The sequence below is a fragment of the Euleptes europaea genome, chromosome 20 (genome assembly GCF_029931775.1).
Source record: "Euleptes europaea isolate rEulEur1 chromosome 20, rEulEur1.hap1, whole genome shotgun sequence".
NCBI lineage: Eukaryota > Metazoa > Chordata > Lepidosauria > Squamata > Sphaerodactylidae > Euleptes > Euleptes europaea.
The window spans coordinates 8,070,917-8,090,067 of record NC_079331.1 but is presented as its reverse complement, the minus strand read 5'-3'; the positions used below and the strand labels follow the sequence as shown (position 1 = coordinate 8,090,067).

At 47.8% G+C, this 19,151-nt stretch overlaps 1 protein-coding gene across 1 annotated transcript in view; it reads left to right on the top strand.

Moving 5' to 3' along the window:
- Positions 1-19,151, top strand: part of MYO9A (myosin IXA) — a 112,852-nt gene that overhangs the window by 70,302 nt on the left and 23,399 nt on the right. Inside the window, exons 23-29 of the mRNA XM_056865903.1 lie at positions 1,335-1,654; positions 2,409-4,052; positions 7,339-7,420; positions 8,185-8,400; positions 16,440-16,552; positions 17,359-17,519; positions 18,772-18,995. Coding sequence (XP_056721881.1) covers positions 1,335-1,654; positions 2,409-4,052; positions 7,339-7,420; positions 8,185-8,400; positions 16,440-16,552; positions 17,359-17,519; positions 18,772-18,995 — 2,760 coding nt within the window. The remainder of the gene's footprint in view (positions 1-1,334; positions 1,655-2,408; positions 4,053-7,338; positions 7,421-8,184; positions 8,401-16,439; positions 16,553-17,358; positions 17,520-18,771; positions 18,996-19,151) is intronic.

The following is a 19,151-nucleotide window of genomic DNA, read 5'->3' as shown; positions in this document are numbered from 1 at the left end:
AAATGGCTTTCCTGAGTCATTATCTGCTTCCATTCCTTCTTCAGGCTTTCCTTCTTTTTATTACCTCCTTCTCTTTCTCCCTTCCTCCCCTTCCCCTTGGTGTTTCCTTACTTTTTATTCCCCAGTCTCTTTTGCCCACCCACCCCCATCCAGTTTGTCATTCATTTTTCTTTATTCCCCTTTCTCCTTCCTTCCAGCGTTCCTTCTTTTCTTTTTATCCACCCTCTGTGATTCTTTTGGAAAGCGAGGAGGGGAGCAACATTGTGTTAGGCTCTCCCTCCTGCGGCGGCCATTCTGGGTCTGGTCCTGCCTCCTGCAGTGGCCCTTTTGGGTCTGGTCCCGCCTCCTGCGGCAGCCATTTTGGGGTAGCGCTCCCCAACTTCTCCCAACATTTCAAAGGTGCACACAGACTCAAATAGGTTTGCGAACCCCTGAGTTTAGATAGATAGTTAAATAGATAGACGGTTTAATTTCCCCACAGAAATAAAGTACAGGTTGTATGGGCCATTAGCATCAGTTAAAGACACTTGATGTATTCATAGATAAAATTCTGGAGGCACAACTGGATGAGAAATAGGTACATTTATTCACATGTGGTGGGACTGTCCAGTTATACAAAAATGTTGGAAATAAATTTTTAAGGAAATTGAGGCAACTACCAAAGAAAACATAGAACCCTCAGTGCAGATAGTTCTCCTGAATCTATTTTTGAATGAAAACGGGAATTGTACACAGAAAACATTAGTAAGTTTTTTTATTATAGCAGCGAGGTTGGTAATTGCCGCGAATTGGAAAATGGCAGAAAATATTACGTTGGACAGCTGGCGACAGAAAATAAAAATGTTCATGATTTTGGAAAAAAATTACTTTTAATACCAGAGTAATTCAAGGATATATTCAAGGAGTAATTCAAGAGTGGGGGAAGAATTTAATAAGGTGTGGGGTTACTTTATTTTGGTAAAACCTCTGACTGTAATATAAGTAATTTAATTAGGTAAACCAATATTTTATGTCTTAATGAGCAGAGAATTAGTGGAATGTATTGATGCTCCCATTGGGTTTTGCAAATGAAGTTCAAGAATGGTCTTTTTCTTTGGTCTATGTAATTTTTGTGATAGTTTTTTTTCTTTTGGTCTTTGTGTCTATGCAGGGTTTTTTTCTTAATTTCTGATGTTCTTGTGGGTTTTTTTGCAGTTTCTAACAATAAAACTTAAAAATATTTTTTAAAAAATATAAAGAAATAGGTGTTGTTTTCATGGATCTTTCTGGAAAGGTGTCTGAACCAATTGTGAGTGCTGGAAAATGCTTTCCCTCCCTTTTCCCCACCACTGTAGAGCTACTGGCGCAGTTATCAGAGGAGAAAGCGAACAGAACTGGAGGATTCCCTGAACGATTCAGCCTTCCGTGGCAAGGCGGCCGTTATCCTCCAGTCCCACTGGCGCGGCTACGTCGCCAGGCGGAAATTCCAACAGATGCGGGTGGCGGGTTTTATCATCCAGAGCTACTGGCGGGAGCACTTGAGGCGAAGGCACATCGCAGCTACCTTAATCCAAGCCGCCTGGCGGAGTTACCACTCCAGGAGCCTCTACCAGATCGCAAGAAACAAAGTCGTTCTGCTGCAGGCCGCCTACAGAGGCTACAGTGCGCGGCAAAGGTAACGCATGCAACCTTTGTGGAAGGGTAGATGCTCCTCTGAATGAAGAAAAGGCCTTGAGAACTGCCAGCATCTGACTGCTCATGAAAGAGCATTTTGTTTTGTGCGCACTTAAAGGAAAACGCAAAGAAAGCTTCTTGCTTCATAACCCAGCACACTGCAGCCCAGATGGTGCCGTGCTATAAAATCTAATATTATCACCCCTCTGAAACAAGGTCACTGTATAACCATAGGCAGAGAGGGCAGTGATTCCGTAAGTTATGTCTTGTGTCACTTGCTCTGAATGATCCTGTTCTCATAAATAACCCTTTTTAAAAAACAGGGCTGCAAATTGCATCAGAGTTGCATTGATTAAGCGTAATGCCTTTCTGTTAAACACAGCTGAACAGTGGTGATCTGTTCCTTTACTGATGCATGAGACAGTGGTAATTCTAGCTGCGGTAGAACGTGCGGAATTGGGGAACCTTGTGGGCTTGGTATGGTAGAACTCTAGGAAACACACTAAGTGGCAGAGGTCTTGGTGATGGTGGGGTGTGAGTCGTGGGGCTTGTAGCGGGAGGCCCATAGCAGGCAGGGTCCAGAGTCCCCTATATCGTCTCCGTCCCCTCAGGGTGCCACACACAAGTATCCTCTGGTATATACAATGCTACCATACTGTTAAAGAGGTGATCGTTTTAAAAGGCAAGGGGGGATAGTGGTGAAAACAGCCCTCCTGCAAGACATTCAAAATCTGTTTTTGTGTTTGCTTACCTAGGTGTAGAACTTTAAAACAGCAACGATTACAAGAGGCACCATTGGGAAATGGACCAACTGTTAAAGGAGGGGAGGATGGTTTGGATATTCGGGGGTCAGATCCTTCTGAATGGGAAGATCGTTCATTTGAAGAGCGAGAGAAAGCGGTAGAAGAGCGCAAATCCGTGATGGAAAATCGGGGCGGTCAAATTGATCCCACAGATAATTCTGGGAACCTATCGTACAAACACTACAAAAGAGCCAGCAGCCAGAGCGGAGTGAACGCAGAAGAGCAAGTTATCGTTAGAGAGAGACCCAAGTCGCTGGAAGACCTCAACCCTAAAAAAGGAGTCCGTGCGAAGCGAGAGAGCCGGCGGATGCGTGAATTAGAACAGGCTATCTTTAGCTTGGAGTTGCTTAAAGTCCGTTCCACTGGAGGGATATCTCCCTCAGAGGAGCGCCAGTGGTCCCCAGAATTGGCCTCCGAAGGCATGCAGTCTCCCAGGGGAACCCCGGAGAGTGAGAGCTCTCAGGGAAGTCTAGAGACGCTGATCCACGAAGAGACTCAAAAGAACAAACGGGACCCTGTGTTGCCCCAGGACTACAGTACCCGTTCTGTTCCTAGAGAGTCGTTACCCAACAGCCCTAAATCTGATGACGATCAAGGCATCACCTTTTCTGCTGATGTAAATAGAAACGTGCCCGATAGGAAAAGATCGATACCGAGTTCTGAGTTCCCAGAGTGCCTTGCTGCTAAAGAGCGGCCGGCCTGCGATCCCCAGAGCACTGTCTATCACGGGCATCCTAGAGAGCCCCTCATTTCAAGCAGCCTTCCTACTTTTTACCTCCCACCGCAAGACAGTCCGAGAGCCGGCCATTCAGTGATGGAGAATAACCTGAGGAACAAGCGGATGGACGTGCCTTTGGAAGCCAAGAGGGACGCTGAGTTAAAGAGAGCAGGGCAGATCCAAACGTCTCCCAGAGCTGGTCAGCCTCCCTCGAGTGGAGAAGGCAGCCCGGCCCTGGCTGCGTCAGAAACGTCTTCCGACCCTATCATCAAGAGGCTGGAGAAGCTGAACGTGGAGAAGGAAGAACGCCAGAAACAAAAGCAGCTGCAGAACGAGAAAGAAATGATGGAGCAGATCCGGCAACAGAAGGAGATTTTGGAGAAAGAGCGCAAAGCTTTTGAAGAGCTCCAGAGGCAAGAAAATGAGCAGAACAAGGCCAGGGAACAAGGCCAAGGAACCTCTGTCAGGTCACCGAAGAAAACAAACGGGACGCAATCTCTCCTTATTGGGAATTCCCCAAACAAAGGAGAGCACCATCTCACCAAAAATACAGAGCCCACCTCGTCGGTGGATATCAAAGGTCTCACCGTCTCGAAAAAAGGAAGCTCGCCCGCTCGTCTGACCCAGAAGGAAAGGATGATTGTTGTGACCCTGGAGCGAAGGGAAAGCCAGGGGGCAGTTGTCCAGGAACCGGCTGGATCAGATAGGCTGAGTTCACAAGTGGTTGCTGAATCTCAGGAAGGCTCCAGCAACCAACCCGCAAGAAAGGAGAGGTTCAGGTTACCCCGAATTCCCAGCCAGGGAGCTGAAAGCGCTTCTAGCGAGAGCAGAGTTGGTCCCATTTTCTTCACCCCGAAGGACAGCCACAAGGGCATCAAGTGAGTACAGGGAAGGGCCGTAGCTCAGTGGCAGAGCATCTGCTTGGCATGCAGAAGGTCCCAGATTCAATCCCCAGCATCTCCAGTTAAAGGGGCTAGGCAAGTAGGTGATGTGAAAGACCCCTGCCTGAGACCCTGGAGAGTTGCAGCCAGTCTGAGTAGACAATACTGACCTTGACAGACCAAGGGTCTGATTAAGTATAAGGCAGCTTCATGTGAGCTCCTTTCTTAGGGAGGGGCCGTGGCTCAGTGGTAGAGCATCTGCTTGGCATGCAGAAGGTCCCAGGTTCAATCCCCGGTATCTCCAGTTCAAGGGACCCGACATGTAGATGATCTGAAAGACCTCCGCCTGAGACCCTGGAGAGCCACTGCCAGTCTGAGTAGACAATACTGACCTTGACGGACCAAGGGTCTGATTCAGTATAAGGCAGGTTCATGTGTTCATTTATGTTGATGAGTACTCTGTTGGGGCATTTACTTTAGGACATGAGAACCTGGGCTGCTACATGGAGCCTTCCTGACATGGTTAAGAGCTTGGAAGGAAACCAAAGAGAATCAATATTACCCAAAAAAGACACGCAGGAATAAGTGCCAGTTTGTATATATGTTGAATTCTCAGAAGAAATAGTATCTTGGAGAGTGCTTGCATCTTCTCCATGCTGTGAAGTAAATAGCCTTTATTTATAGCAGGTTTCTTTATTTTTCCCCCTTTTGGTTTCTCTTTTAAACTGAAGATAAAATACATAAATTTATTCCAAAATCTGTCATGCAGCCAATAATATTTGATTTTCATAGTACTGGGAGCTTCCTTGATGACCGATAGGCGGAGAGAGAGGTGGGGGGGGGGTTTTCCCTGTTGGTTGGCATTTGTCTTTTCCTGTGATGTTAATGGCTTGATGGGTAAGCATGAAAGTACGTGCCTTCTGGGTTGGACATAAGAATGTTCAAGGTGAGCGTGTATATGCAAACTACTCAACAGGAGTTATGGAGGGAAAGGATTAACGAAATTCTGCCCAGAAATGCAAAATGCTGCAACTTGCAGACAAAATGGATTGACGTCTATTATTTTCCATAATATGCTTGCTAGTCCTGACCTGGATGGCCCAGGCTAGCCTGATCTCATCAGATCTCAGAAGCATTAAGCCAGCGTGTAGTAGTGGTTAAGAGCAGTGGAGCCGTGGAGTCTGATCTGGAGAACCTGGTTTGATTCCCCACTACTCCATGTGAGCGGTGGAGTCTAATCTGGTGAACTGGGTCGGTTTCCCCGCTCCTACACACAAAGCCAGCTGGGTGACCTTGGGCAAGTTATAGCTCTTAGAGCTCTCTCAGCCCCACCTGCCTCACAGGGTGCCTGTTGTGGGGAGGGGAAGGGAAGGTGATTGTAAGCTGGTTTGAGTTTCTCTTAAGTGGTGGAGAAAGTCAGCATATAAAAACCAACTCTTCTTCCTCTTCTTCTTATTCTAAGAGGAATAGTCAGCCCTGGTTAGTACTTGGATGGGAGACCTCCAAGGAAGTCCAGAGTTGCTACGCAGAATCAGGCAATGGCAAACCACCTCTGAACATCTCTTGCCCCGAAAACCCTATGGGGTCACCATCAGTCGATAGCAACTTGAAGGCAAAAAAAAGTCACCGGGAGAGATAAAGAACTATGCAAAAGGTCAGGGTCCTTTTCGGCTTCCGGGATGTTTGCTAGACCTTGTCCAGATGTTCTCATGCCTGCCTTTGGAGCCATCAGTCCTGTAAGCCAGCTCCTAAAAAAGCCTACGCGCAATGGCTGCTTTCTTGCAGCCTGTTGCCATCTGTATGAAGTCAGCCACACATCTGTTTTCATCTTGCGACTGCCTGCAGAGTGATCTCGAAACATGCCCTGGAGGTACATTTGCTCTCCACCGGACGCATTCGCTTGGTCTTTATGTGCAGATGGGAATGCTTCCTTCTGGACCTTTTTTTTGGGGTGGGGGAGTGGAAGATTCTCTTTATCTCTGTGAGTTTAAACAGAACATGAAGTCACACTTGCGCTTTGAGAGGAAAACCAACTAAACATCTGCCCTCCTCTTTTTTGGAGAGAGCTGCCCGCTTAATGTGTCTCGTTATTTTTTCACTTATACTCTGCCTTTCTCACTGGGACCCAAGGCAGATTACAAGTATGATAACAAAGAAAACACTTTCCAGTCAATCACGAGGCAGATTACAAAATACGATAACATCAGACAAGTAGTAAGTGGGTTACCAGTTATGATAACATTTGACTCTAATGATGAAGATTTCTGTGTGTGTGTGTGTGTGTGTGTGTGTGTGTGTGCCGTCAAGTCACAGCTGACTTAGGGCGACCCTGTAGGGTTTTCAAGGCAAGAGATGTTCGGAGGTGGTTTGCCATTGCCTGCCTCCACTTGGGCTGAGAGGGTCCTGAGAGAAGAACTGTGACTGTCCCGAGGTCACCCAGAAGGCTTCACGTTGGAGGAGTGGGGAATCGAACCTGGTTCTCCAGATCAGAGTCGGCCGCTCTTAACCACTATGCCGCGCTGGCTCTCAGAAGATTCCTAGTAAGACAAAAATAGTGCAGTTGGGCTGAGATTGTAGAACCAGGGGGAGAAGAACCAGAACTCGTGCAAACTTATCTGTTTAAGGCAACAACAAAAACTGTGTAGGAAAGGCTTTATCTCTAACAAAAGTCTCCTCCAGCCAATGTGGTGTAGTGGTTAAGAGCGGTGGTTTGGAGCGGTGGAGTCTGGCCTGGAGAACCGGGTTCGATTCTCCACTCCTCCACATGAGCGGTGGAGGCTAATCTGGTGAACTGGATTTGTTTCCCCACTCCTACCCACGAAGCCAGCTGGGTGACCTTGGGCAAGTCACAGCTCTGTTCGATTCTCCGCTCCTCCACATGAAGCCTGCTGGGTGACCTTGGGCCAGTCACAGTTCTTCTCTCCGAACTCTCTCTGCCCCACCCACCTCACGGGGTGTCTGTTGTGGGGAGGGGAAGGGAAGGTGATTGTAAGCCGGTTTGAGTCTCCCTTAAGTGGTAGAGAAAGCCAACATATAAAAACCAACTCTTCTTCTTCCTGTGCTGAACCTTTATACGGCAGTTTTGCTCCTTCTGCAAGAAGGCCCTCCTGAACTATTTTGCACAGAAGCGGGTTGTGTTTGTAAGCACTGCATATGGTTGTCTGACCGACTGGACGGTGTCATCCAGGGCTAGTGTGCGTGACCTGAAGTTGTCCTGCCCCGGGCTGCTCATATTAAGTGGGATCTGTTGTGGGCCTTCAACGTTCTCGTTTTCTACTTTCAGCAAAGAATTTTCCGCCCATCCGTCCCTTCCAAAAGAAGACCCCAAAAAGTCTTTCAAGATTCCCGGGCCAGGCAGGGGGGAGGTAAGCGACAGCTTTTTTTTCCCCCCTACCAAAAAGTCTTCTATCCTGCTTTCAAGTTTATGCTGTTAATACGATAGCAAGTCTCGGTCAAGGCCAGGATTTTGCTGGGCGGGGAAGCAGCTGCCAGCATTGAAGGAGGTTCTCCATGCACCGCGGCACAACAGTTGCTTTGTGGAGGTGGGCAACTTGTTTCCAGATGGTACCACTGGAGGCTGCCAATGGGGGTTCACGTGAAGCGCTTCTCTGTGCAAAAAGACTCCCTTGGGTGTTGAAAACAGCCATGGTCGGGGAGAAGCTCGGCTTAGACCCCTTCCCCTCAACATCTAGATTTCTACGCAGAAGGAAGTTTTTGGGTGGGTAAATTTATGCAGAGCCCCCCCCCCCTTCTGCAAACTGAAGAGGTCCAGTCCAGGCACACGTTTCCCACCCTGCTAAGAACTAAACTCATGCTCTGTCACAGATTGCTTCAGATAAGCTGTGTCGAAGATAACCGTGCTGTATGTTTTCTGTTTTCCATTATTTTGTATCCGCTTCATTGCAATACATTTCCTATGTACTATCCTTCCTTTTTTGTTGTATGCTGACAATGGAATTACTTTTTCTTGGTGTTTGGAAATGACCATTCTTTAAAACAAAACAAATAGTTGCATGCGCCCTGTGTTTTTTTGGCTTCAAACACCAGCCAAATCGCCTGTTTCTTTTTCTTTTCTTTTTTTCCGTTTGAAGCATTTTCATGTTATCTGTTTTTATCATTTGGTGTCAAGCAGGTCGCCAGACCGGCCCATAAAAAGAAAGCCCGCATGGCACGGACACGCTCCGATTTCTTGACTAGAGGTGCTTTTGCTGATTGGGAGGGGGATACGGAGGAAGAGGACTGCGAGGACAGTTTTGAATTCCTTCTCTCCCTTGACCAACCTCCTCGCCCTGAGCCTGGGGGTGCAGCCAGACTTGGGCAGCCTTGTCACAGTGACTCGGAAATGGTAATTCCCCCCTCTCCCAGGAAGTAGCCGGGCCGGGAGCATTTCTTGGCTAACCCTTAGCTGTACTGACACCTCCCACTGCTGTTTCTCCAACTGCGGGGCGGTCGGTGGCTAACCTCCAAGAACACAGTCGCGAGCTGATAACGTCAGAACCTGCTTGCATTTAAGGAGGGACGTCTGAGGAGAACCCAATGAAAGGTGGCTTCTGCTGTCTTGAAGCACCATTTACAGATTCAAACCAGTTGCACGCAGAGGTGTGCGATTTTCCTCCAGGCCCGATTGGCCAGGGATCATGGAGTTTTTTGGCCATCAGGGGTGTGGGGTGAATTTCCTACATTATGCAGGGGGTTGGACTACATGATCCTGGTGGTCCCTTCCAACTGTAGGATTCTGTGATTCTAGGTGTCCGAGAGAGAAAGAGAGGCGCTAGTTCCCAATATCCTGCCTGCTTATACTTATTATTTGACAACTCGTCTTTCTAGAGCCTTCTGTTTAGCTAGGCTGAATGCTAACCCCTCTATGGTTATGCAGGGCAGAATTTTGAATATACCATACCCAGACAGGACCTTTCCTTGCTCTTCCGGCTCTGTTGATTCATTAGCCCATGCCCTCTTGGAATGCCGCTTTTATGAGGAACTCCGATCACGTTATATCTCTCCCCTTTTAACATATAACTCTAATGCCTCTGCGTCTGACATAGTGCCTTTTTACTAAGTGACAGGGATCTCAAGGCTACATTGTCAGTGGCAAGATTTGTTTCAGTCCTTATATCCCTCAAACATTAGATATATGCTTCTCAAAATCAATGGATCAAGGAGCTTCTAAGGGATAAAGGAAAGGAAAGTTCCCAACATCCCATCCAGTTTTAGGTTAAACAAGAAACATAATCCTAGGGAAGGGGCTGTGTAAATGGATACAAGCCAGAGTCTGAATGGCTGGGATTGCCAGTCGCAGGGAGCAGGATTCAGTCCCCGTTCCCATGGCTTTCTAAGTCACCACTCTTGGCAGCAGGGCAAGTGAAGCTATTGAGGTGAGGGGGAATGAGGGAGGGATATGGTGTAGTGGTTAGGTGTGGTGGTTTGGAGTGGTGGAGTCTGATCTGGAGAACCGGGTTTGATTCCCCACTCCTCCACACGAGCAGTGTAGGCTAATCTGGTGAACCGGGTTGGTTTCCCCACTTATCTGCATGAAGCCATCTGGGTGACCTTGGGCTAGTCACACTCTCTCAGCCCCACCTGCCTCACAGGGTGTCTGTTGTGGGGAGGGAAAGGTGATTGTAAGCCGGTTTGAGTCTCCCTTAAGTGGTCAAGAAAGTCGGCATATAAAAAACCCCTCTTCTTCTTCGAACAGCTAGATGAAAGGTAAAGCCAGTAGGATGCCATTTTACTGGATGAGAAAATTTCCAACCAGCATCACTGATCTCAAGCGGGGTTTGTTTAGCAGTGAAATATATTGCTTCTCTTTCAGGCAAGGCACCGAGGTGGTTGCCAACACAGGCCTCTGCCTTTCCAGTAGAAGCTGGGTGTGTCTTCTATGCAATAAATCCCCCAGAAGGTCTGTGACACACATTGGGTATATTCTGTTAAGCTCCAGTTAGCTTTGCTGCAAATGTGTTGTGGTTTCTACCCTCCTGACACTGGCAACTGATTCCCCAGTGTCGAGGGGCTGCCCTGAGAGCTTTTTAAGTAGGGTTGGGATATAGTCAACAAAGGATCCTTCAGATGGGCACACAGTGTGCCTCTTTATAAAGATGGATGGCACGACCTCACTAGACACACGTCCCCCTCCTGACATTTTGCTGGGCTTTCGTCAAACGTGCATGTTCGTTTTTTTTTTAAAAAAAGCATACCGCCAGCCCTACATAAAAGTGGATCTCTGCTGAAAAAGCAGAGGCGTCTCCCAATCCTGCTACTAAAGGTATGTCTCTGAGGCCTCATATGCAAAAAAAACTAGGGCTGCATCAAACCTCAGTACTTAGAATAAATTAGTTAGTACTTAGAATAAATTTTGAAGCCCTTCCTTTCCTTGCATTTATTAGTAGCAAATCAAAAACTCCTAAGCGCTATATGTCTCTGTTTAAATAAGACGTCAGCTTATTTCACTAAGTGCCACTTCACACCATGAGTGGAGGTGAGGCTTGTGGTAAACCTATCACTGAGAGAGGAAATATATAAACCCTCCCGTAATGCCTTTTTTTTAAGCTACCAAAGTACTCCGTTGGCGAAGATTAAGCAAATGTTTTGTTATTAAAGCCATTCTCCCTAACAACGTTTGCAGTACAGTAAAATGAAATCAGTAGATTCCTATAATTAATATGTGTAAATACATCAGTTACATAAAATGTAATTACAACTCCATTCTGATAGCGAAACAGCGGTTCTATGAATAAAAACTAGTTTTAGTAGCCACCGCTGCAAACAGGGATCACTTTAAGCCTGATGTTTAATAGGAGGGTCGTTCTCTCTGGGTAGAATTGGTTTTAAAAAAAATCCAACCTGCCATCCAAATTTCAGAAGAAGAAGAGTTGGTTTTTATATGCCAACTTTCTGTACCACTTAAGGGAGACACAAACAGGCTTACAATCACCTTCCCCTCCCCACAACAGACACCCTGTGAGGTAGGTGGGGCTGAGAGAGCTCTGTGACTTGCCCAAGGTCACCCAGCTGGCTTCAGGTGTAGGAGCAGGGAAACAAATCCAGTTCACCAGATTAGCCTCCACCGCTCATGTGGAGGAGTGGGGAATCGAGCCCGTTTCTCCAGATCACATTCCATCACTCTTAACCACTACCCCACGCTGGCTCAACTGCGACAAATGAGCAAGGCACGTCCCACAGGTAACAGAATCGGGACCTGAGCACAGCCTCCCCTTTAAACCCTGAAGGACCATTATGTGGATGCAGAGATGAGCAACTGCCTTTCTTTAATTTCCTGCAGCTCTGATTCATTAACTTTTCTTCAAAGCCACAACCGCTTTTAGGCACTCGGAGCCATCCAGAGAAATATGGTGCTTTGGACAGCAGCCTGCGGCATATCACTAGCTTACTGCCTGCCTATCGGAGAATTCGTAACAGCTATAGAAACAAGGGAAGAATCCACAAATTAAGGGTTGGGTTTTTTTTAATAGAGTGGCCAACCCATGTTTACTAAAGTCATGTGAAGCGGACAGTTTAAGCTAGCGTTTTTAAGACAAAAAGACCCTGCCCTAAGGACGGTTGATTCCACTCTAGTCCCTGCCCTGAGAAAGTAAGCCAAGAGGTCTTTAAGCAGAGGCTAGATGGCCATCTGTCAGCAATGTCAGCTGATTTTATGACCTTAGATCATGAGAGGGAGGGCGTCTCTTCTGGGCATGGAGTAGGGGTAGTCCCAACATGCTGACCCATCGAACTGTACTAGTGTGTGGAGGGGCTGTGGCTCAGTGGTATAGCCTCTGCTTGGCATGCATAAGGTCCCAGGGCTCAATCCCTGGCATCTCCAGTTAAAGGAGCTAGACAGGTAGGTGATGTGAAAGACCCTGGAGAGCCACTGCCGGTCTGAGTAGACAGTGCTGACTTTGATGGACCAAGGGTCTGATTCAGTACTAGGCAACTTCATGTGTTCATGTGATTCACCCTCCCCAGTGCTCAGTTACTTGGGAGGAGGGTTGAAACTCTTGGGAACACAAGGTAGTTGCTACCTCGATCCCAGGAAATATGACAATTTTAGTTAAGCCAACTGTAAATGCATCAAGACAGGTCTGTCGAGAAGCTCTAAACTTCTTCCCTTGTATGGGCAGGGCAGCACTGTGTTCCTGGAGGTTGACCCCTCTTGCAGAGTTCTAGTTCCTAGCAGTAGAAGCTTTTCACACTGGGAATCTCCCGCTACAATGCAGAGGGCTGCTGGGGTCATTCTTGGTCTTGGAGCACTCCATATCTTCAGGAGGGAGCCTTCATTTGCACCCCTTTTCAATCTCCTCCTCTGATTTCTGCTGCCACCAATTTTTTTTAACCAATGACATTTGCATGTGAGTAGCCCTAGACCTCGTCTCCCTGTCTATCCTGTCTCCTCCTGCGCTGCCTTTCGGTGCTTCATCACCAGCTCTTTCCGCTTGCCGTTCGGCACACCTACTTTGGGGCGCCTGCTTTTGCACGAGCCGCTTATTTTAGCTGACGTCGAATTGTACACGCCCGCTGTTATAGATATATAAATGCTGTATGACTCTGGACTTGCAAAATACCCCCGTGTGCATTTTTATTGCAGGACATAAACTAGAGGCTGCTTTCCTGGAGATAGCAGTTTTGGACGCTCCCGTCTCAGAGCTTTTTTGTCTTTCCATCCCGGCTGTTTGGAGTGGGACGTATACTGTGTGCGACTGATAAATTTTTCCAGCAGCTCATTAGCGTTAATGGCAGGCCCTGCGCCGAGGCTGTTTAAATCAAGGGGTAAAGAAAGCCTGCAGCGCAGCAGCTGTTTTGCGACGCACCAGCACGACAGATATTTATCTCTGAGCTTTTCAGTGTGAGAGGCAGGCCGGTCAGGCAGTCCCCTTGGCCCACGGTTGATTCTTTTCATGAGAAAGCAAAATAGATTATCAGCCACACACCATTTGGTAGTGAACACAAAACCCAGGGAGTCCATTACCTCGTGGCTTTTGAGTACATTAAGGCAATCCTAGGCGTTGTGGTGGTTTACCAAAAAAAAGGACAGTGCTACCCCTTGCAGAAATACTCTAGCCCAGTGGTTCCCAAAGTGGGCAGTACCACCCCCTGGGGGGGTGGGATAACCTAGGGGGGCACTAAGAGGGAAGGGGGCAGCAGGGGGGTGAAGAAGTGGGCCCCTTCAACTGTGTTGTTCACTAATTTGCAACAAATCAAGCTGTGGCACCATGCTGGCGAATTTGGTGGAAACTCAGAATTTTTTTCCCCAATCTTTGAAGAGCTGGTACCACTGGATCAAGTTCATCAGTTTTGTTGAACCAATTTCAACTAAAAAGTTTTAATTTGATTTTGAATACACATCCAGTTAATGGTTACTGTTTTGAAATTGTATTGGTATTCTCTTCTTTAGTGAGTCATGCAAACTCCTGTTTTGAATAATGCCTTTTATAGGATAGGGTAGGGGGCGCTGGCGTTGAGTTTGTGGAACCGAGGGGGCTGTGGCCCGAAATGTTTGGGAATCACTGCTCAAGCCTAATGATTTCAGTGGACTTAGACTGGAGTAACTCTGCATATGATTTCTGCCTGAGAGTCAGCCCTTCTTCCACTTCCGGCTGGCTCTGGGCAACCGGTTGGGCAGGGCAGGGCAGGACCAGGCCCCCTCTCCCACTCTATGCCGATGAAGAAGAAGAGTTGGTTTTTTATATGCCAACTTTCTCTACTTAAGGGAGACTCAGACCGGCTTACAATCGCCTTCCCTTCCCCTCCCCACAACAGACACCCTGTGAGGTCGGTGGGGCTGAGAGAGCTCTTAATAGAGCCGTGACTGGCCCAAGGTCACCCAGCTGGCTTCATGTGTAGGAGCGGGGAAGCAAAGCCAATTTGCCAGATTAGCCTCCGCCACTCATGTGGAGGAGAGGAGAATCAAACCCAGTTCTCCAGATCCAAACCACTCCAAGCCTGTTCCTTTCCCTGTGCCGGGCAGCCCAACATTGTTAACCCAACCTGGAGGTCCATACAGGAATGCTTCCATAAATAGGCTTTTACAAGGCGAAATTAAGAGTATTCATTGCAAGGCATTTACGGGGCTGCCTCTGTAACTTCTTACATGTTGTGTATCAGAAATGACTTCCTTTCCCAGTAATTTAATTATACGAGGAGTGGAAAATCCCACTTTTTAATGTGGTAGGAAACATTGGTAGTCCTGTGCTCTGTCAGGTGAGGATTAAATGCAGGCTCCCCACCGCCACCTTTTCAGGCTTTACCATGATGGATTTCCCAAGTCATCTTCAATGCACAGAGAAGGCTGGGAAATTAAGCAGCCATCCCTAATAATCTGTCTGTGAGAATCTGCTAGAGCCGTGCATGTTAGGGCTGCAATTCGTTTTCTCACCGAGCATGGAAATCGATCAGATGTCATGAGCCTACTGTTGCTTTGCTTTAAAAGAAATATTGAAGAATCAGCTAGACAAAAAGAGCGGTGGCAAAAGCCTTTCTTTCCTCCTAGCAAGGAATGGCAAGAGTTTGTGAGGGTTTGTTGCCAAAGGGGAACACTGCCATTCACGCCCCAGAGCAGTAGAGATCCTTCAGCCTCCAGAAATGCTGGAGTGATCATTTGTACATTAGCAGCCTGCCTTTTTCCAATCTTACTGGCTTCTTGGTTTCCCTGAGTCTGATGTGTCCAGTGTAGCGGTTAAGAGAGGACGACTCTGACCTTGAGAACTGGGTTCGATTCCCCACTCCTCCACATTAAGCCTGCTGGGTGACCCTGGGTCAGTCACAGTTCCTCTCTCAGAACTCTCTCAGCCCCACCTACCTCACGAGGTGCCTTTTGTGGGGAGGGGAAGGGAAGCTGCTTTGAGACTCCATAAAGGAAGAGAAGAAACGGTGTAAAAACCAACTCCTCTTCTTCTCACTTCCACCCATTGCATAAATATGAAAGACACTTGCATTATTAATCTGTTAACGTTGGGTTTTTCCGAAACAGCGCAATGATGCTGCTTTTCAAAATGCACCGGATTCTATCGGTTAGCTCAATTACCGAAAGGAGGGGGAAAAATCCCCTTGGGTGACATTACAACACTTACAGTGCAATTTGCACCCTTTTCAGTAACTGCAGATTCAGCATTTTCCCCCCATGAAAAAGCTGTTGGGTAAATTAATAGCCTTTTTCCATATTACCATCTTGCGCCGCATTTAAGGGATTAATTAAATTACAGTGGGGGAGGCTGCACATCTAAAAAAAAAATAAAACACTGCGAAAACCCCAGTTTACCACGATGTCTGCATTCTGATGAAGTTTGCGTTATCCGGCAGTGTTGTGTGGGGCTGACCACCCATCAGCAAAGCACCAGCAGATCCCACCGTTCTGTCTGTCTGTAGAAACCCACATAAGACTGCCACCACAGGAGGGTAACTACCGTGGCCCGTGTGACGCGGCAGAGCCGGCCTGCAGATTCGTTTTTGGGTGCAGCAGGAAAGACCAACCGTGGTCGTGTGTTGTAGCTAGCAAGCAGGTCTTCTCAGAGTTGCTGCCTGCACCCTGCTGTGAATTTTTGGATGCTCATCGGTGCCAAAGGCCCACACGCAGCGCTAGTTGCACCCCACATCCTTAATGCCCATTTGAACATAGTTCTTTAGAGGTGGGAGTGTTGGATGCAGTGCTTTTGAGACGGACTGGTTCCGTTTTGATCTGTATTTGCAATAGGGAATAATGTTCCATCCGTTGGACATGGGATGGGGAGAGGTATTTTGTGGGAAGAGTGGACTGAAGGGCTTTCCCCTCCCCATTTCCTCCACTCCAGTCCCCTCGTTCCAATCCCAGCAGAAATGAGATCATTTCTGACAAGCCTTCGCATTTACTGCTCATATCTGAATTTCCTATAAATGGCTGCATCTCTTCCCCTGTGCAGAGAAAGATTGTTAAAACCAGTCTCTGAGCCGGCACAGCATGGCACGCAAGGGTGGGGGGCAAAAGGCGTTTTCCGAAGTGCTACAATTGAAGTCCGCGGGCATCGGCCGACAGGTTCCGAGAATGCCTCAAATAGTCAAAAAGAATATCTCCGCGCTCCTTTCCTTCCTCTCTGGGCTTACGTTTCTGAGCCAGTTGTGGTAAGAGGAATGAGGCACGCTGCGTATTTCTTCAAATAGCGAGGAGCCTGTAGACAATTTCTACTTTTAGCCAGAAAAACAAGCCAAGCCAGAAGTCGGGGCAAAGCAGTTCTTACATGAAAGCATCTTTCCTAGCGAGGGGTGTGTATGTGTGTATGCGTGTGTGTCTCCCCCCACCCCTCCCCACTTCCAGCCAGCTTTAAATACCTAAATCATTGTCAAGATTCCATTATCTCCTGGAATCTCAAATGGCACCTTGATTTTTGAAGTTATTTATCCAGCTTGTAATCGATGCAGATGCTGCAGCGTTTCACATCCAGCGGAAGCCAAGCGAAGCTTCATAAAACAATGTCTCAAGGAGAGATTGGAAAACTGGCAGCCGCACAGAAGGCCGTGGCTACAGATGGAAGGTATAAAAATCTCGCAGCAGCTTCAGACTTTTATTTTCCTGGCACGCGCACCAATTTTCTATATGCGGGACGTATTTCACAAAGGCTTTTCTGGCCGTGGACATAGCCTGATTCCATTTTTTTAACATAAATAATTCAAGTTTTCTTTCCCTTGTACATGGCTGTGGATGTAAGGCTATTTGAGAGAGGGATGTTTGTATGGTTTGAATCCACAGGGCCCATTCTCTGGAGGGAGGGGCCGTGGCTCAGTGGCAGAGCATCTGCTTGGCATGCAGAAGGTCCCAGGTGCAATCCCCGGCATCTCCCGTTAAAGGGACTAGGCAAGTAGGTGATGTGAAAGACCCCTGCCTGAGACGCTGGAGAGCCATTGCCTGTCTGAGTAGACAACACTGACTTTGATGAACCGAGGGTCTGATTCAGTAGAAGGCAGCTTCGTGTGTTCATGTGTGAAAGTAGCCAAGTCTGCTTTCTAAGGGGGAGGGGTTGTGGCCCAGTGGTAGAGCAGATGCTTGGCATGCAGAAAGTCCCAGGTTCAGTCTCCAGCATCTCCAGTTAAATGGACTGGGCAGGTAGGTGATGCAAAGGACCTCTGCCTGAGACCCTGGAGAGCTGCTGCCAGTCTGAGTAGACAATAGTGACTTTGATGGACCAAGGGTCTGATTCAGTATAAGGCAGCTTCATGTGTTCATGTGAGATGATAGATGGGAAGTTTTATGTCCAGGAAGGAGAGAGCTAGGATTAGAAGGCTCCTGGATGAGCAATCTGATTTGAGGCAGCGTCCTTCTCTCTCTTTTTGTTGTCTTTAGCAGACCTCAGAGGGCCAAGATGAGATTCTGGGGGAAAGGGAGGCAAGGGGAGAAGAAGAGCACCAGGGAGAAGCTTGCGACCCAGTCGGAACTGCTGGAGTTGTGTCCGGATCAAAACACTGTGGGCAGAGAGATGGTTTCCAGGCTGCCACTCGATGAAGGTAAAAGCAAAAGAGGCATCCCAACCATCTGATAGACAGCTCTGGGAGGGGGCTGGGACTCGGGTAGAGAATGTGATTGGCATGCAGTAGCTTCCAGGTTCAATCCCCAGTATCAGTTAAAACCCGAAACCGCGGTTTCATTGAACCAAAAATGGTTAGTGTGGCTGTCTGAATGCCAGCTACTCCACTAACAACAGTTTGTTATAGTCTGTCCAACCAGGATCTGAAGATGCTCTATAAACCACAGTTAGTCTGAACTGTGGTTCCCATGATGTGCAAATGCAGAACATCCTGACTTAATCCTGTTTGTTCTGCTATGACACCCTCCCAGGATACAGAGGAAAGGAAACGAAACCAGTGTTTGTCGAGGCCAATCAGAATTGGAGTGGTTGTCTAGGAGCAGAGCACTAGTTTCAAAACCTAACTTCAGTTAAAATAAACCACGGTTCTGTATATTGGCTGAACTGAGCCAAAGGACTTTAGGCAGTAGATTTTGAGGGTTGATTCTTCTTTACCCAAGATCCCAAAGAACCGCTGCCAGCCAGAGATGGCGGTCCTGAGCTAGGAGGACCGATGGTTTGACTAAGAATCAGTCATCTTCCTTTGTTTGTGTATGTTCGTATTTCAGATACCGAGGCGCTAAGGAGTTGTGTTGCTTATACACAAACCACAAGGGTGCCATCATGCGAGTGTTGATTTTGTTAATAACAGGAAAGAGATTTCAACATATTAAGAGCCTCAGTAGCTTGCCGTGTCCCTTTGTATAGTGGTTAGTACTCTGCGTTGTGGCCGCAGCAACCTCAGTTCAAATCCGAGTCACGGCAGGAAGGGGCAGAATTTTGGGGAGGGGCCCTGGCTCAGTGGTAGAGCATCTGCTTGGCATGCAGGTACAATCCCAGGTTCAATCCCCGGCTTCTCCAGTTAAAGGGAGTAGGCAAGTAGGTGATGGGAAAGACCTCTGCCCAAGACCCTGGAGAGCCGCTGCCGGTCTGAGTAGACAGTACTGACTTTGATGGACCAAGGGTCTGATTCAATATAAGGCAGCTTCATGTGTTCATATCTGCCCTAAATCTAAAGTTCTCTAAGCCAACCCTGACACTGCGGTGGAACAGGAATGCCTTTGGGTGGATCGGGGCTTCGTTCTCATAACTGAGGCGTTTGTGTTCACCGCCTACGGGTGAGCAGGAAAGCGTGCTATTTGTCATGGAAGAGCTCTTGACGAAAGAGTCTTCAATTTCTTTGCACTGGGTAGAGCTGGGCCAGCATCACCTGACTCCACCGAGGAGCCCCGAGCTGTCCGGCCTCTACCGACGGGAATGCAAGGAAAACAAAGAGCCGTCGCCCAAGGTGAAGCGCAAGCGCAGCCTGAAGATCAGCAATGTCGCCATGGAGCCTGCGCAGTGGCAGAACGATGCGCTTCAGATCATCACCAGCGCCAGCGACTTGAAAAGCATGGATGAGTTTCTCTTGAAAAAGGTATCCCGAGGGGCTGGCGAAAGGCCTGTCTTTGTCACGCCGCATATGAATAAATGGATGGAGGGCAGGTCTGTCAATTGCTATTAATCACAAAATCTAATTGGGACCTATGAGCCCTATGAGGTAGGCTGAGGATGAATGACTGGCCCTCGGTCA